At 35.4% G+C, this 16,890-nt stretch overlaps 1 protein-coding gene across 5 annotated transcripts in view; it reads right to left on the bottom strand.

Moving 5' to 3' along the window:
- stab2 (stabilin 2) overlaps window positions 1-16,890 on the bottom strand; it is a 41,748-nt gene that overhangs the window by 14,427 nt on the left and 10,431 nt on the right. For 3 of the 5 annotated variants that reach the window (NM_001290178.1, XM_017355051.3, XM_073946401.1), the window contains 32 exon segments: window positions 86-211; window positions 293-372; window positions 1,342-1,387; window positions 1,502-1,597; window positions 1,675-1,870; window positions 1,967-2,062; window positions 3,833-3,895; window positions 3,981-4,109; window positions 4,352-4,483; window positions 4,603-4,710; window positions 5,351-5,440; window positions 5,595-5,672; window positions 5,785-5,899; window positions 5,996-6,132; window positions 7,826-7,873; window positions 8,684-8,779; window positions 8,857-8,952; window positions 9,031-9,189; window positions 10,653-10,746; window positions 11,225-11,402; window positions 11,474-11,585; window positions 11,666-11,752; window positions 11,862-11,957; window positions 12,129-12,188; window positions 13,447-13,599; window positions 14,021-14,101; window positions 14,183-14,236; window positions 14,333-14,449; window positions 15,707-15,769; window positions 15,859-16,002; window positions 16,187-16,330; window positions 16,776-16,858. In NM_001290178.1, coding sequence (NP_001277107.1) covers window positions 86-211; window positions 293-372; window positions 1,342-1,387; window positions 1,502-1,597; window positions 1,675-1,870; window positions 1,967-2,062; window positions 3,833-3,895; window positions 3,981-4,109; window positions 4,352-4,483; window positions 4,603-4,710; window positions 5,351-5,440; window positions 5,595-5,672; window positions 5,785-5,899; window positions 5,996-6,132; window positions 7,826-7,873; window positions 8,684-8,779; window positions 8,857-8,952; window positions 9,031-9,189; window positions 10,653-10,746; window positions 11,225-11,402; window positions 11,474-11,585; window positions 11,666-11,752; window positions 11,862-11,957; window positions 12,129-12,188; window positions 13,447-13,599; window positions 14,021-14,101; window positions 14,183-14,236; window positions 14,333-14,449; window positions 15,707-15,769; window positions 15,859-16,002; window positions 16,187-16,330; window positions 16,776-16,858 — 3,357 coding nt within the window. 5 annotated transcript variants of the gene reach the window in all.

The following is a 16,890-nucleotide window of genomic DNA, read 5'->3' as shown; positions in this document are numbered from 1 at the left end:
TGGAAATGTTGCAAATAGTTAACTATAGTATTAATTATGTACACCCCCATAAAAACTAACTGTAGAAGTACACATTCACACTTACAAGTGCAAACATTTCCATCGCCTGCATAACCTGGATGGCACATGCATATTCTCCTTCCGGGAAGAGTGCGCTTGCACACCGCATGGGCTGAGCAACCTCCATTCCTCTCTGCACATGCATCTATAGCTTTAGTGGATGATAACAGCATGTATTATATTAAATAACTTCTGATATGTATTATATTAAATGAGTTCTTAAGATGAATACCTTCACAATATGTGCCGTTTCCCTGAAATCCTGCAGCACAACTACAGTAATATGAGCTGTCCACCACATTCACCAAGCAGCTACAATTAAAACACAAGTTTAAACCATGTGTTTGTATGCAAGCATGTCACAAAAGCATTTGACCCAGTTAAAAACCCAAAAGGTGAGGGGTATTTGCAATTAATGTCAAGCAATAAACCAATTTCAAACCACACCTTCAGTTAGTGAAGTGCAGCTGTTTCTAATTCAACTAATCCTGTCATGACACCCTTTGGTGAAATGTGATTTTTAATGAAGTATGCATTTACCCAACAACCTTTTAGATGGTTTTTCTTGTTTGCATAATCCAGCCATCAAAAAACAGGCCACACACACACACACACACACACACACACATATATATAAAATTTAAAAAATAGCGTACTGCTGTAATAATTGGAAATATGTGTAAAAAGGTCAACATTTGAAGTGAATCATCACTTTTCATCAAAACTATTTAACAGCCATTCTTGTCTTGGGACAATTTTGATCCATTTCAAAATCTTGATTACTAAACAATAGTCTACACCCACCAAGCAATTTTGCATTTAATAGAAATCTAGCATAGTTGTCTTTGCTAAAAAAAAAAAAAAAAAAAGAAGTGATAGATGCCTAATAATAGCACAAATTACACTGATCATCAAATAAACAGACAGAATTCACATTTAGTTATTTATTCTGTTGATGACCAGACTAGTTTTGGGCTATTCTTCGACATCTATAGCCTTTTTAAAGCAAAGATGTCTAAGAATAGCTCAAAATTACACCAATCATCAAATAAACAGGCAGGATTCATGTTTAATTATTAGGTATTTCATGACTAGTCTAGTTTTGGGGTATTCTTAGACATTTACTGTATTAGAATTTCACTGACAGCCCAAACTTTGCCTTGTTTTAGTTAGGACGTCTATTAGACTTCTTTAAACAAAATAATGATGGCTGGGTGTGCTTTTCAAAGCATTAAATAGTAGAATAATACCTCTTTGATAGTAATTAGAAGGCAAACTTACTTGGCACTGCTGTGGCACTTTCCTCCGCACATATCTGATTTAATAGCTGAAAACAGTCCACATGGCTTCATTTTTATTTGCAGTTTACAAAGTATTTATGTGATGAATACCTTTTGAGATCAGTGCATGTGTGAGTTTATGCAGTAGGTTAATATCATACCAATGTCGCAGTTTACTCCTCTCCAGCCCAGATCACATGCACAGCTGCCATCTCCATCTATACCATCTTTGCAGCGTCCGTGGACACACTTGCACTCTAAACAGAATGTACAGCTATTATTAAAGCTCATTGTTATATCAGAACACAGTATGAGCCTTTTAATTGGCTAATACCTTGATCACAATGAATTCCATATTTGCCAGGCTGGCAGGATTCACATGCGGTGCCGTTAAAGCCCTGGTTGCACAGACAGACCCCTGTGCCATTGATGCCGTCTTTACATATGCCGTTGCCAAAGCAAGACTGATCTTCGGATCCCGGGCACTTCTCACAGTTGATACCATAATGACCCGAACAACATATTCTTTCCTTTAAAAAGAAATTGATATTTTACTTAAACATGAACATTTTCCATGCTGAATTCCAGAAGGCTGTGAAAACCCAATGACTGTATAATGTACATACAATGGTCATTTTCTCACAAGAAAATTTACATCCAATGGTCAGCAGTGTGTCTCCATGCAACACCCGGCTGTACATGCATCTTCTCTTTCTGCTCATCTGATAATAAACAAATAAAGCATTATTATTACTGTAATTAACAATAGTCGGAATTATTTAAATGAACTCTAAGCATGTTATACAGTGAGCATGCATTGAAAAACAGCAACCCTACAGTGTGCCTGCAACTGACGAATGAACAAACTAACTAAACACACTAGCAATGGTTTTCTTTTTTTACTTTTATCATATGATTATGACCGTGTTGTTTTTTGTATATATTACATATAATATATGTATATTACGTATAACAAATGCAAATATTCAGTCGCTATTTCATGATTGTGACAAAACGTGTGAATGATTCAGTTACTGACTTGTTTACAAAAAATAGACAGTCCCTTGTCTCCATCTAGTGGCTCAATTGCAAAAACACAACCAAAGGGGGTTTTAGACAGAAGAATTAAGAAAAATGTAAAAATGACTTGAAATAAAAAAAAATATAGCACATCAGTGTTTCAAAAATAATTATGTCAATTGTGCTAATAAATAAATAAATAATCATAATTCAGGCTTTAGACAAAAAATAATAATGTAATATAAATAATATTTAGTGGGAATTATTCTAATGAATTCTAGGCATGTTATTAAGTGAGCGTACATTAAAAAACAACAACAACCCAACAGTGTGTCTGCAACCAACTAACTAAACACACCAATATTGGTCGTCTTTAATATAATTAAGAGGCCATGGATAAAAAAAAGTGTGTGCCTGACAGTGTTGTTTTTGTATAATTTAGCAAACAAATGCAAATATTCAGTCGATATTTCATGTTTTTTAATGAAATTGTGACAAAAAAAGTGAACGATTCAGTCACTGACTCGTTTACAAAAAAGACTTGTCTCCATCTAGTGGCTCAACTGCAAAAACGCAACCAAAGGGGTTTTTAGACTGAAAAATTTGGAGAAATGTAAAAATGATTAGAAAATGTAAAATATAGCACATCAATGTTTCAAAAAGTATGTTTGTCAATTGGGCAAATAAATAAATAAATTAATTAAATAAATGATCATGCTTTAGACAGAAAATGATATTGCAATATAATTAATATTTGGTAAGAATTATTCAAATGAGCTTTAGGCATGTTATACAGGGAGAATGCATTAAAAACAACAACATTAGTTAGTGTGCCCACAACTAACTAACTAATGAACTAAACACTAATATTTTTTTCAATTTTTTTTTACTTTTATCATATGATTAAGTGGTCGTAGATAAAAAAAAAAAGTGTGCCTGACAGTGTTGTTTTTGAATAACTCAGCAAACAAATGCAAATATTCAGTCAATGTTTCAATTATTTAAAATTGAAAATTTTTTTTATTTTTCAAAATTAAAAACGTGTGAATGATTCAGTTACTGGCTTGTTTACAATATAAAACAGTCCCTTGTCTCCATCTAGTGGCTCAATTGCAAAAACGCAACCAAAGGGGTTTTTAGACAGAAGAATGAGAAATGTAAAAATGAATAGAAAATTTTAAATATAGCACATCAATATCTCAAAAGGATTTTTAAGTCAGTTGTGCTAATGCAAACAGCATATATTTTGCAATTTTCTTTAATGTCATTCTCATTTACTTTATTAAATACATTTTACAGTAGTTTTACTACTAGCAGTTGCACCCAGGCAAACTAAACAGAACAGAAGTGATGTAATTATAATTGTGTGGATGTATTGGTGGACATCAGTTGTGACACTGCACAAATGTTTTCAACTGTGACTATAAAAGTGAATCCTCCATTATAATTGATCAAATATTTTTGACACTCACCACTTTTTTAGTTCCTGAAGGACATGGGTTTATAATTGTTTGGAAACAGTCCATGCAACGTCCCTACAGACACAATGTACACATTAAGGATACCCGTTTCAGTAATACAAGACTGTAATATCTACTAGGTTAAACAGTTGTACTGTACCGAGAAAAGAATACTGGTAGCTTTGTCACAGCGATTGCTGGGGATGTTGAGGACAGCAGATATGATGTGAATGACGCCTTTACTGGTCTCCAAGTCTGTCACATTCACCTCAGCCTCATTTACAAGCAACTACGATAGAAAAATCCCAAATATATCAATGATTAAATATTTATGACAGAAATGAGTTGTGTTGCGACAACATGAAGACATTTAAGTTGTTAGATTGAACATAAAACAAATAAGCTGTCCCAAAATAAACTCAAATATTGGCTTAATAAGCTCAATTTAATCTCTAAAAACTCAACAAATGGCTTATTATTTTATAGAAGTAGTTTGAACCGACAGCAAACATTAACATATCTGGCACGCACTCTCTTATCTTGACGGAAAAATCCCAGTTGGTATTGGAAGCCCAGCATGGTGTCCTTGTACAGTCCATCCACCAAATCTACGTCTTTTAAAATCTCAGTCAGTATAATGTGATACATGGTCACATTCAAATCCTAGAAAACACACACACACACACACACACACACACACACAAAATACATGATGCAAGAATGAGATGCTATACTGCATAATATTAAATAAGGCTATGCATATTAGTGTGTTTGTATGATACCAATGATTCTTTGCCTGTTCTTTTTAGGTAATCTTGTATTGCGTTGTCTGTTGGAGCAAACACTGTAAAACCCAAAGATTCCTCCATTTCGTTTGTCAGGTTGTGGTTCTGGATAAATGCAAGATAAGTAGAGTAAGATCTTTGCTTTTCAGTAATATATTAGATATACCGTTAGCATGTGCATGATTATGGTGCTACACCCACTACAGAGAAAAAAAAACAACCCAGAAACATTTACAGCACAAAATTATTGGAACATGGTTAAAATGGCTCAATAATGTGAAACACTAAAATCAACAAACTAGTCTATAATTTGACAATTTAATTTAATAATTGATTAACTAATCCGAATCCCGGTTAAATTGATTATTTACACTAATATTTAGTATATATGAATATAGTAAAAATATGAATATTTACATATATATGAACATGTTCATTAAAAATATGTCATAATACTGTGAAAGAAAACTAAATGATTTAATTGAAATAGCCTATAGGTTGTAATGAAAAATGTACAAATAATTCATGAACATGCAACACATCAGCTCAATTACATACAATAAGTAATACATTTTAAAATAATCGCATTATTAACACTTTCATAATAGCATTTTGGTGGCCCATTTTAACCCAATGGTCAACATTGTTCTTTATTTACAGTACTTCAACTATAATTTACAGTCTATAAATCTAAAGATGGATGGATGGATGGATGGATGGATGGATGGATGGATAAAACACTCACCAAAAGAGAGCCATAGAAGAGAGAGAGATCAGACCTCTTTTTCAAAACCTGCAGTAAACCTTCACTCATCTGCTGCTCTGGGATCAGCACCTGAAGAGAATGACACACTTGTTCAATCTGTATTTGTTCTGCATTTGTATGTGCATATATACAAGTCACACACAATTTTACAACCTTTTCTGCACAAGCTTATTAGTAAATGATGTTTATTTGAAAACAATACAGAGAGAGGCTGGGGTCGTACTGTGTCAATAAGATGTATAACTCCATTCTTTGCTGCCATATCTCCAAATGTAATTTTTCCTCCTGCAACAATGGTTGTCTGAATAAAAAGACAAAAAAGAAAAAAAAAGATATAGAAAACCTCTTAAAGGTTAATGACAGACACAATTGGATTGGGAGTAATCAGCAAAGATAAGATGTTTTCCTCTTACATCATTGGTCGAGTAAACAGGAAGTGTCCTTTTCAAAAGGGAAACCAGTCGTGGGGGTGGGGATGGGGAGGTGTTAAGATCACTGAGAGTAAAACTCCCAGAAAGGATGTGATTTCTGTAAGAGATTAAAAAACAGCTAGTTAGTGAAAATGGGCTGTATGTATAGTAAATTAGCTGATGGGGCTGCATGTAAATTCAGTGCTGTCCTTACTTGACAAGACTTGGAAGGTTACTGGGGGTCATCCAGATGTCTTTGTCTTCTTTACTCATTTTCTCTATGGCTTGAGCCGACGGCACAAATAGTGTGAGATTTTCTCTCTCTGACAGCAGCTGAGAAAGTTCTGCTTTCTATGATGTGTTCCAGAAGACAAACAGTCAAAAATTATAGTCTAACAAGAATATATGAAAATAAAAATCAAAAAAGTTAGCCTTGAAAATAAATAAACAAACAAACAATCATATTTCAGACAGAAAATAAAAATGTAATATAAATAATATTTAGTAGGAATTATTCTAATGAGACATGTTATTCTATTATGTTATGCATGGTATACATCTAGACATGTAATGCTAACTTGCTAACTAACTAACTAAATAAACAAAAATATAAATAAAATAATAAATAAAGATACTAATATTGGTTTTCTTTTTCTTTTTTTACTTTTATCATATAATTAAGAGACAGTGGTTAATAGTGTGTGCTTGACCGTGTTATTTTTGTATAACAAACAAATGCAAATATTCAGTTGATATTTCATGTTTTTGACAAATTTGTCACGAAAAACGTGTGAATGATTCAGTCACTGACTTGTTTACAAAATATAATACAGTCCCTTGTCTCTATCTAGTGGCTCAATTGCAAAAACGCAACCAAAGGGGTTTTTTGAGACGACACCATTTTTGACAACAACAAAACTACGCAGTATTGTGTATTTGTGGCCACAAAATACAATATTCTAAATTTTAGTTTTTGAAAGAAGAAGAAGAAAAAAAGAAGTAATTTTTGTGAAAAGTGTGACCATGGGTTTCGGCCTAACCTGCATAAGTTTTGAGTATTTAGTCATTTCAGCAGATTCATGTGCACAGGGATTGTTTAACGTTGCTACCTGCACATACAGCCTCTGAAATACTGCTTAGCAGAATTATTCAAATGAACGCTTAGCATGTTATACAGTGAGCATGCATAAAGCAACAACAACCCACCAGTGTGCCACTAACTAACTAACTAACTAACTAACTAACTAACTAACTATTTATTAATTAATTCATTCATTCATTCATTTTCTTTTTGGCTTTGTCCCTTTTTTAATCAGGGTTCGCCACAGAGGAATGAACCACCAACTGGTCCAGCTGTAATCCAACACTGGGAAACACCCACACACTCTTGCACACATTCACATACACTATGGTCAATTTAGCTTATTCAATTCACCTGTACCACATGCCTTCGGACTGGAAAATCCAACTGACAAAGCAGGGGCTCGAACCAGCAACCTTTTCTTTTCTTTTCTTTCTTTTATCATATAATTAAGTGGCCGTGGATCAAAAAAAAGGTGTGTGCTTGACAGCGTTGTTTTTGTATAATTTAGCAAACAAATGCAAATACTCAGTCAATATTTCATGCTTTTGATGAAAAAAGTGTGAATGATTCAGTTACCGACAAAAAATAGACAGTGCCTTGTCTCCATCTAGTGGCTCAATTGCAAAATCGCAACCAAAGGGGTTTTTAGCCAACACCATTTCTGACACAAGTCACACAACAACAACAAAACAAAGCAGTATTGTATATTTGTGGCCACAAAATACAATTTTCTAAATTTTAGATTTTGAAAAAAGCAATTTTACAAAAAAGTTGAGCAAAGGTTTTGGCCTGACATCTATAAGCTTTAGTCATTTCAGCAGATTCATATGAACAGGGGTTATTTAACGTTGCTACCTGCACACACAGCCTCTGAAATACTTGGCAAATCAATGATAACTATTAGCTATAGTTGCTTTTAAACAAATGTCAACATAAAAAACACACTAAAGTGTAACTTACGGAGATCCACTGGTTAAAACCCAGAAGATCTGGGTTTGTCGACACCTCCTGAAAAGCAAAATGAAACAATACATAGAATATTTATCAAATCAAAAACTCCTTTGAAGCAATAGCATCTGAGAGAGTATATCGTTTAGTAATGCCCCACCTCTGCATAGCATAATTAAAATGTATTCGACAATAAGAGAAACGCAGACAGCGCAGACAGAATTGTGCCACTCCCAGACTACATAGTAAACAGTAACTAGGTTTAGGTTTAGGTTTGACTTTATTAATCCCCAAAGGGAAATTCACATGTCACAGCAGAGCTCTCCATAGTAAAAATAGATAAATAAGTTACATATACATATAAAAACCCTAATAAAATTACATTTCATACTGCACACCTTATTTCCAAAAAACAACGAGTAAACACTTGTCCATATCTAATATCTAATTCAGTTCAGCACAATTCATCTGGTATGACTTTGGTTATACAATCTGATCACTGTTGGTAAAATAGACTCCCTGTATCTTTCTCTGTAACACCGGGGTTGAATTAATCTTGTACTAAAAGAGCTTGATAGTAGTATGCTTGTATTTGTAATATTCATAAAAAGGCAAGCAGAAACGGCTGCTTCTGGTGTACAGTCAGTGGACATGTATTTAGTATCCCATGCTGGCACAGGAGAGGGTTTGTGAAAGGAAGTGTCACCTGCCAGTTTTGTTGTAAAGCAAGTCTCAAATTGAAAATAGCACCTAGTATTTAGCCTTATATATAGCGCTGGACTGAATTTACTAGAACTTCATCTATGTTAAGCTGCTTTCACAGCATCTACATTGTTAAAAGTACTATGGACATAAATTAAGATGTATTACCTGCAGTAAAGTCCCATAACAAATTTTCCCGTCACCAGCATAGCCATCTTCACACACACAATGCCATCCATCTGGGTTCAGGAACTGGCAGGTGGCCTATGGGAATGTGGGAAAATTACAAGATGTGGCTGATATTCATCCAATCGCATGCCTTGTTTGGTCTGAACACTGACCAGGAAATGGCATCCACCCTTCTGCTCCACACACTGATTGACAGGTTCACACTCCCTCCCGTTGCCGTGGTAACCACTTTTGCAAGCACAGTCAATCTAAGGTGGGATAACATTCATCAAAAACCCTGCAGATCTAGATAGACGTAGTTCTGGAAGCACGACGGCGTCTCTCACCTGTCCTGGCCCCACGTAGATGCAGGTGGCATTGGGGTGACACCCTCCTCTAGATGGATCCAGACAGTTATTAATGGCCTGGCACTCATCTCCATCCTCCCTCCATCCACTCAGACACTTGCACTTGTGTGTCCCGGGACCAGTCTTTATGCATATGGCCTGAGAGGATACGAGAATACACATATTATCATGACATGCTTAAGTGAAGCACGAACACACAGATGTATAAGGATTAATGATGTACGTTCACCATTTATTTATTGTAATACTGGCGTTCCACAGGGATCAATACTTGGACCAATTTTGTTTAAGTTATACATGAATGATTTACCTGCAGATTTACGACACAGCAGTATATACCCACACAAAAACCAAAGAACTAGCTGCTAACAAACTTACTGCTGCATATAAGAAAGTGTCAGACCGGTTACAATGCAAGTAAAACTGCAGGAATGCTTTTTTTAATCAAGTAAACTGAGGAGCATTGCCAGATATTTAAGTTAATGGAGAAGCAATAAACATTATTGATCATTTTAAATATGTAATTATGGATTCTAATTGCTTTAATTATCTAATATAAATCGAATTGATTTATAGAAACATCAGGCATCAGTTATTAAGCTAAACTTTTTATGAATACAGTGGTCTTGCCTCATTTATCTTATTGTACTACAAGTTGGTCCCACAGGAACATTACAACATTAAAACCATTGATTATTATTCATGAACAAACTAAAGCTTTTAGTTAAAGGGGCAAGGAGCTATCATTACTGTAATTGTATTGAACAACATAAGGCAAGGTTTATTTATAGAGCAGAATTTTACACAACCGTAGTTGATGCAAAGTGATTTACAATAAAATAAAATATTTAATAAATAAAATAATAACACTTTTATTAAAAATATAAGAAAAGGAAAAACACATTTGATTTTTATTTTATTTTATGCTGATGTGTGTTTAATGTATAAAATATTTAATGATCTTGCACCACCACCTCTTAAACAATGTGTGATTGTCTGCAAGGACAATATATGATGTAAATTAGCTTTATAGCAAACTCTGGCACAACATGTCATGTATTAAATTGTCCCTGTATGTATAAATAAAAAAATTATAAAATAAAGTAAAATTAATTAAGTAAATTAATTAAAAAATTAAATTAAATTAAATTAAATTAAATTAAATTAAATTAAATTAAATTAAATTAAATTAAATTAAATTAAATTAAATTAAATTAAATTAAATTAAATTAAATTAACTCCAGTTTCCCCCACAGTCCAAAGACATGCGTTACAGGTGAATTGGGTAGGCTAAATTGTCCGTAGTGTATGAGTGTGTATGTGAATGTTTGTGTGGATGTTTCCCAGAGATGGGTTGCGGCTAGAAGGGCATCCGCTGCATAAAAACTTGCTGGATAAGTTGGTGGTTCATTCCGCTGTAGCGACCCCAGATTAAAGGGACTAAGCCGACAAGAAAATGAATGAAAAATAAAATAAAATAAAATAAAATAAAATAAAATAAAATAAAATTAAATTAAATTAAATTAAATTAAATTAAATTAAATTAAATTAAATTAAATTAAATTAAATTAAATTAAATTAAATTAAAGCATTTGACTTACATTTTTGCTGCAGCCTCCGCGATGAGGTAAAGCGCAGGGATCACTTTCCATGCACATGTATCCATCTCCTTGAAAACCAGGTTTACAAACACACCTAAAATAAATCAATGTAACAGAAACAAGAAATATGCTACTTATGTTCTTGTTTTTTTTTTTTTTTATTAGCAAAACCCTGTAAATATCCCCTTGCAAAGAAAGTCTTTCAATTAAAAAAAAGAAGTAAAAGACACATTTTTAACATAAGATAAAAAATTTAACGAATAAATTATAACAGAATAATAATACTACTTTAAGAGTTCAAACTTAGCTATTGCTTGATAATATCAGCAGGCTTGGCATGCTGTCCCAGGAGAGAACCCTGAGCTCAGAGATAATTAAACCCAAGGCTCCTGCCTGGTCAATGACCATGTAAGTAGTTCTCGAGAACTCCCCATGGTAAAAGAGGAAAGGGGGAGATGGGGTGGATGGGGGGATTTTTTTTTTAAAACAAAGATAAGGTAGTGCTAGATGGTTTATATCTTTGACCACATGTGGTCTGTCTTTTCTAAATATGAGAGCCCCTGATCACTCACGTGAATGCTCCTTTATTGGACACACAGTTGGCGTGTGCATGACAGGGCTGGTTTGGTCCACACGGCTGGGTCTGCAGCTCGCAGTACTCTCCGGTATAGCCGTCTTTACAGGAGCCCTGCTTACATTTCCCACTGGCTTCTGGATGGTTATCGCATGTGCCATGTATGCACCAACAGGCTGGAAGCAAAAACACTACTATTAATCAGCTGGAATATTCACAAACCTCATTCAATGAAATGAATTTGTACTTTTGTCACAGTTCGGGCCATATTTGTTGGAGTCAGCGCAGTATTGGCAGCGCGATCCTTTGAACTTGGGCTCACACTGGCACGTGCCGTTTCCATCAATGCCTTCTGAGCACTAAAACAAAAGACAATAGGAGCTTATTTAATAAAAAAATACTACATAGTACACAAGGTATGAATGTGTGTAGGATTTACCGTCCCGTGAGAGGAACAGGGGGTGGTAAAACCACCCGGGCATGGGGAACAGTCAGGTCCAAAAAAACCTTTACAGCACTGAGGAGTCTAGTCAAGACAAATAACGGGTAATACGACTTTTGATAAGCTAGACGCAGCTGCAAATGATGCATAAATGTGTTAGACACAAAATGTCTAAAGTTAAATAAATACTCACAGTCTTTGTGTCATTGCAGATGTGGGAACAGCCAATGCTGGGTAAGCTCAGGCCAAGTTGCTTCTTATTGAAAACACAGCCTCTTCTGTATGCCTTCTGGAGTCATAAAAAGGTGGGGAAAAGCATCAAAGTAGTGTCACTGAGCACATTTTTATGAAAATTAATGCCAACCTAAAGGGTGGAATTTTAAACAAAGCTTTCATAATCATTTTTATGTAATCTTTATTGTTTTAAATTTTAAAATGCACTAATATTGAAAAAAGTTACCAGTGATTCACCAGTTGGACAAGTAGATTTGGAGATAAGTGTACAGCTAACACATGGAGCCTGTGACAAAGAGACAATGATCAATTATTACAAACAGCTGGAAGGCGACCTGTGTTGTAAAGAGAGAAAAAATAAGGTGAATCATGTACATGTTGAAGAAGTTAGTTATCTTAAAGTGCCCTCTCTGGTGTTGTAGTGGTGTCACTGTGTTTATGGTTTACATGTCGTCATTATAATATCCTGTTATGCTCTTTTAAACGTTCCAAATTTAGTTTAGGAGGTCTTACAAATTTAGACCAGGAGTACCCAAACTTTTTTCTTATGAAGGGCCAAAATCCAAGCTTGATTGAGAGCTCTGCGAATGTAAACATTGCAAACCGTATTACATTAAGACTGCCATGGAAAATTTCTTTATGTATTTAATAATTTTTAAAATAAATAGAAAAAATTACTTTGTATTTACTAATGGATTCTAATTTTCGAAAATGTATATTATTTTAACGGACATATTACAATAAAACCATTTTTAAAAATCCACTTATAAAACAACAGAGTTCATTGCCGAATACAGTGGTAATGCTGAACCGTGCCTTTGCCTTGATTTGCACGCCAATGTCTTTTGCTTTGTCCCCTTCTCCTTAAGTGACAGTATGTACATTTCTAAACAATCTGATTTATTTGCAACATTTGAGTGGAGGATTTAATTTTAGTTTGCTTTTTTTGTTGCTCAACAATAAAGCAAACAAACAAAAGGTTAAATGAGAATCTCTGTTAAAGGCATTCCCCAATCCTTCTCAATCATTTTTCCATTGGCGGGCCAAATCAAAGGAAACAAAGGGCCAACTTTGGCCCACGGGCCCTAGTTTGGGTATCACTGCTTTAGATATAACTATAATCAAAAATCTATTTTCTCATATAATGCACTAAAACATTAACTTCATTTCACAGTGCATGAAATGTCTGTCAGAAACCAAACTGTGCCTCGCCAACCTGATTTCACCAAGTAGGACATGTTCCTGGATTAACATCTATATGTATCCTGGAACAACATTTCACTCAGCCAATCAGAATTAAGGGATGCTATTTGTGTTTATGGTGAGTTTATGCACTTCAACATGAGTGCTATCCAAATATTAATCCTGAATTTGGAAATAATTTAAAGTTATGGATGGGTTTAGTAGTAGGGAATAGGTACATTTTCCAAACAAAAATGATGTTCCAGGACCAACACAGATGTTAATCCAGGAGCGCATCGTATTTGGCAAAACTACGAGGTGCAACTGTGCCTATATCAGCAAAATTGTATATGATTGCTTACCATATACTTAATGGGCTTTATGATGTCACACCTGTGAGGTAGGATGGGCTCTATAGACGGAGGTATCAGAAGACCCTCAAGTGAATGAAGACGGCCATTCTTTGCTTCAACGTCCAGTTCAATTACAGATTCCCCATTGACTAGAATCTGCCCCTATATGTGACAAAGTCAAATATTAAAAGCATTTTAATTCCAAAATCATCCTTAAAATGACTAATTATAAGAGCTTTTGTTTTCAGGGGCATCACTTTTATGTATTTAGACAATGAGGGCAATGGGATCACTAAAAAATGAAGAATCTGTCTTCATTTACCAAAGTGTTGTAAACAGTATGGAAAAAATGGTCAAAGGGGAGCAGAAACTGTCTGGTTACCAACATTCTTTAACTTATCTTCTGTATATGCTGTACTGTATACAGTACACATACTTAACGGTAAGTAAATGATGATAGATTTTCATTTCTGGCTGAACTATATCTTGAAATACTTCTGATGGCCACTGAAATAAACGTTCAAAATGCATAAAAAACTAGATTTAATGTTTTCTTTTTTAGCTGAATAGAATTATTACTTACAGCAGTAGTCACATTAAATGTCAGGATCTGTTCAGCCATGGTCACAGCACGAGGGTTTGACACAATAACATAGGCGCTTAGCTGTAAATACATATGACAGCCATTAGTAGTCAATGATTAAGAAATGCATTTGAACACATTTGTAGCCATCTGTATACAAACCGGAGTCGTGGACACTATGTGATTGCGCATCAGTTCAAGTAGTTTGGTTTTACCCTATAAGAGGAAAGAGAAAAGTAAAGTGAGGCTGATGACAGAACATACATTTATAAGTTAAAATGATTAAAAACCAGTTGTTATATTGTATGCTACCTCTTCAGATTTTAGGTAGGCTAAATAGTCTGGCTTCATCAAGGCAAAAGCCACATTTGTTGGCGCAAACAGTGTGTACGGTCCGTCTTCTTCTAAAACAGTTGCCAAATTGGTTTTCTGGAAAAAATAAATGGCAGAATTTAATAAGGAAATCCTTAAAAATATCATGATGGCCATCACAGGAATCATTTCAAATAGACAGTTGTTTTAAATTCCAATAAAAGGGACAAAAACGATATTAATAAGTCAAAACTCCCAATGACCCACAACAGTAAACAGGCTTTTTAAAATTTGAAAGATATTAATGAAATATCATTTCTAGCACAGATCAAATGTTATTTAAGGGTTTTTTAGAGTTTCAAGAGTTCACACTTAGCATGCTGTCCCGGGAGAGAGCCCTGAGCACAGATGATCCTCCAGCCTGGATCTCCCTCCTGTTTTATCGGGTTAGAGGGGAGTCTGAGCTCAGGTAGGTCTCGAGAGCTTCTATGAATTCATTCATTCATTCATTTTCCTTTGTTTATCAGGGGTTGTCTGATAAATTGTTGCCTGTAGGTTTTACACAGTGGATACCCTTCTGTTTGTAAGCTGTTTGTAAGTACTAAGAAACACCCATACACTCTCACACTAATATACTACTGCCATTTTAGTTTATTCAATTAACTTATGCTGCCTGTCCATCTCATCTGTCTTTCGGACGTTAAACCGAGGTCCTGACTCTCTGTGGTCTTTAAAAATCCCAGTTTCATCCTGGCCAAATTTTCCCACTGGCCAATGTCAATCATGGCCTCCTAACCATCCCCATATCATAATTGGCTTCATCACTTTGTCTTCTCTCCACCTATCAGGTGTCTGGTGTGGGGTCTGGCGCAAAATGGCTGCCATCCAGGTGGATGCTGCACACTGGGTGGATGAGGACATTCCCCCCTATGTGTAAAGCGCTTATTATTGCGTGTAGAGTGCCCAGAAAAATGCTTTATAAATGTAAGTTATTATTATTATTATTATTATTATTATTATTATTATGTCTTTGGACTGTGGGGGGAAACCGAAGTACCCGGAGGAAACCCATGCAAGCACAAGGAGAACATGCAAAGAGAACATGCACACAGAAACACCTGCTGGCACAGCCGTCAGCCAACAGTACTAACCACATGCCATCCTATCCTGAATTAAGCTAGAAAAAAGAAAGGAGTCGTGGTGGATTCTTCAAGACGAAAATGACTAAGATAAAGAAATCCGGGTATTTATGTGTGTTTTGGATTCATCTGATTGGTAGATCATAAGATAGCTAACGTGGGACCAGCCGTGGCCAATGATTAGCATGTGATCCTCTCGAAATCAGTTTATAAATAAACTTCACTTAAATCTCACCTCAAGCAGAGACTTAAACTGAGAGAACTTTCCATTTTTAGAGAGAATCTCCAGCAAGCTTTCCTGAAAGTAAGAGATAAAGGAACACTGTTGGCTCTTTCGAATAAACAAGAACAGCATTCGATGAAGACAACACACCTATTTTCACACACCTCTTTCTCGCTGATCACAGTGGAAGGAACTGCATCCATCAGCTTGTCGATCAAATGAATCATTCCATTTGAGGCAAAGATGTCAGACTCCACGAGCGCTCCTTTCTTACGGCTACCATGAAGACGTATCTTCACCTGCTCTGCCTTTAAAAGAAACATTTGTCAGATTTACGTTCAATGATTCTCTGGCGTCACACGTAGCAAAGCACACAAGATCTGAACAGGAAAGAGTCCGAGTAGTAAAGAAACAGGATGTGAAGATTCCTGCATTTGCACATCATTGAAAACAACTGGAAGACACACACACAACCTGCATTCAGTTACCTACATCTATCATTGATTCTGCACCCATGCCGGTGAGCGTATGGAAGAGGATTCCCTTCTTCAGAGACTCAGAGTTCACCTCTCCAGCAACCACGTGTAGCTTAGCAAGATAGCGAGCTTTCATCTCGTCAGCCAGCAGGGATTTCACCTGGAGCAAAAGCATGCTGTTAAATGTATCCGTATTATTTTCTTGTAGTGTGTAACATAGCTGTTTTTGTAAATGTAAAAGATCTGCGAAGTACTTCAGGATGGCAAAATAAGGTAGATATGATCAACAAATCATAGTTACTGAATGTGTGTGCTGCTTACGCCAACCTGATTTCACCATGTTGCTAGATCTATGTTGATCCCGAAATAACATTCCAATCAGCCAATCAGAATTAAGGGATATGTTTATGTTTCTGTTAAGTTTAGGCTTACGGTTAGGTTTATGCACTTCTACATGATTGTTATCCAGCTATTGATTCCCTCTGATTTTGGGAATAATTTACAGCTATGCTTGGGGAATAGGTATGGATTACATAAAAAAAAAAAAGAAAAAAGATGTTTCAGGATCGCATCATACTTGGCAAAATCATGACTGCTTAACTTACAGACGTGCCCTTAAAAGCCTTGTTCACTGGGACAAACACGGTAAATGGTCCACGAGCGGTTAAGAACCATCCTGTGACTTGATCTGAAACAGCAGAAATAATAAAATGAGCACTA

Source organism: Danio rerio, chromosome 4, assembly GCF_049306965.1.
Source record: "Danio rerio strain Tuebingen ecotype United States chromosome 4, GRCz12tu, whole genome shotgun sequence".
In the NCBI taxonomy this organism is placed as follows: domain Eukaryota; kingdom Metazoa; phylum Chordata; class Actinopteri; order Cypriniformes; family Danionidae; genus Danio; species Danio rerio.
Note: the sequence above shows the minus strand (reverse complement) of the source record. Positions and strands in the feature narration are given on the sequence as shown.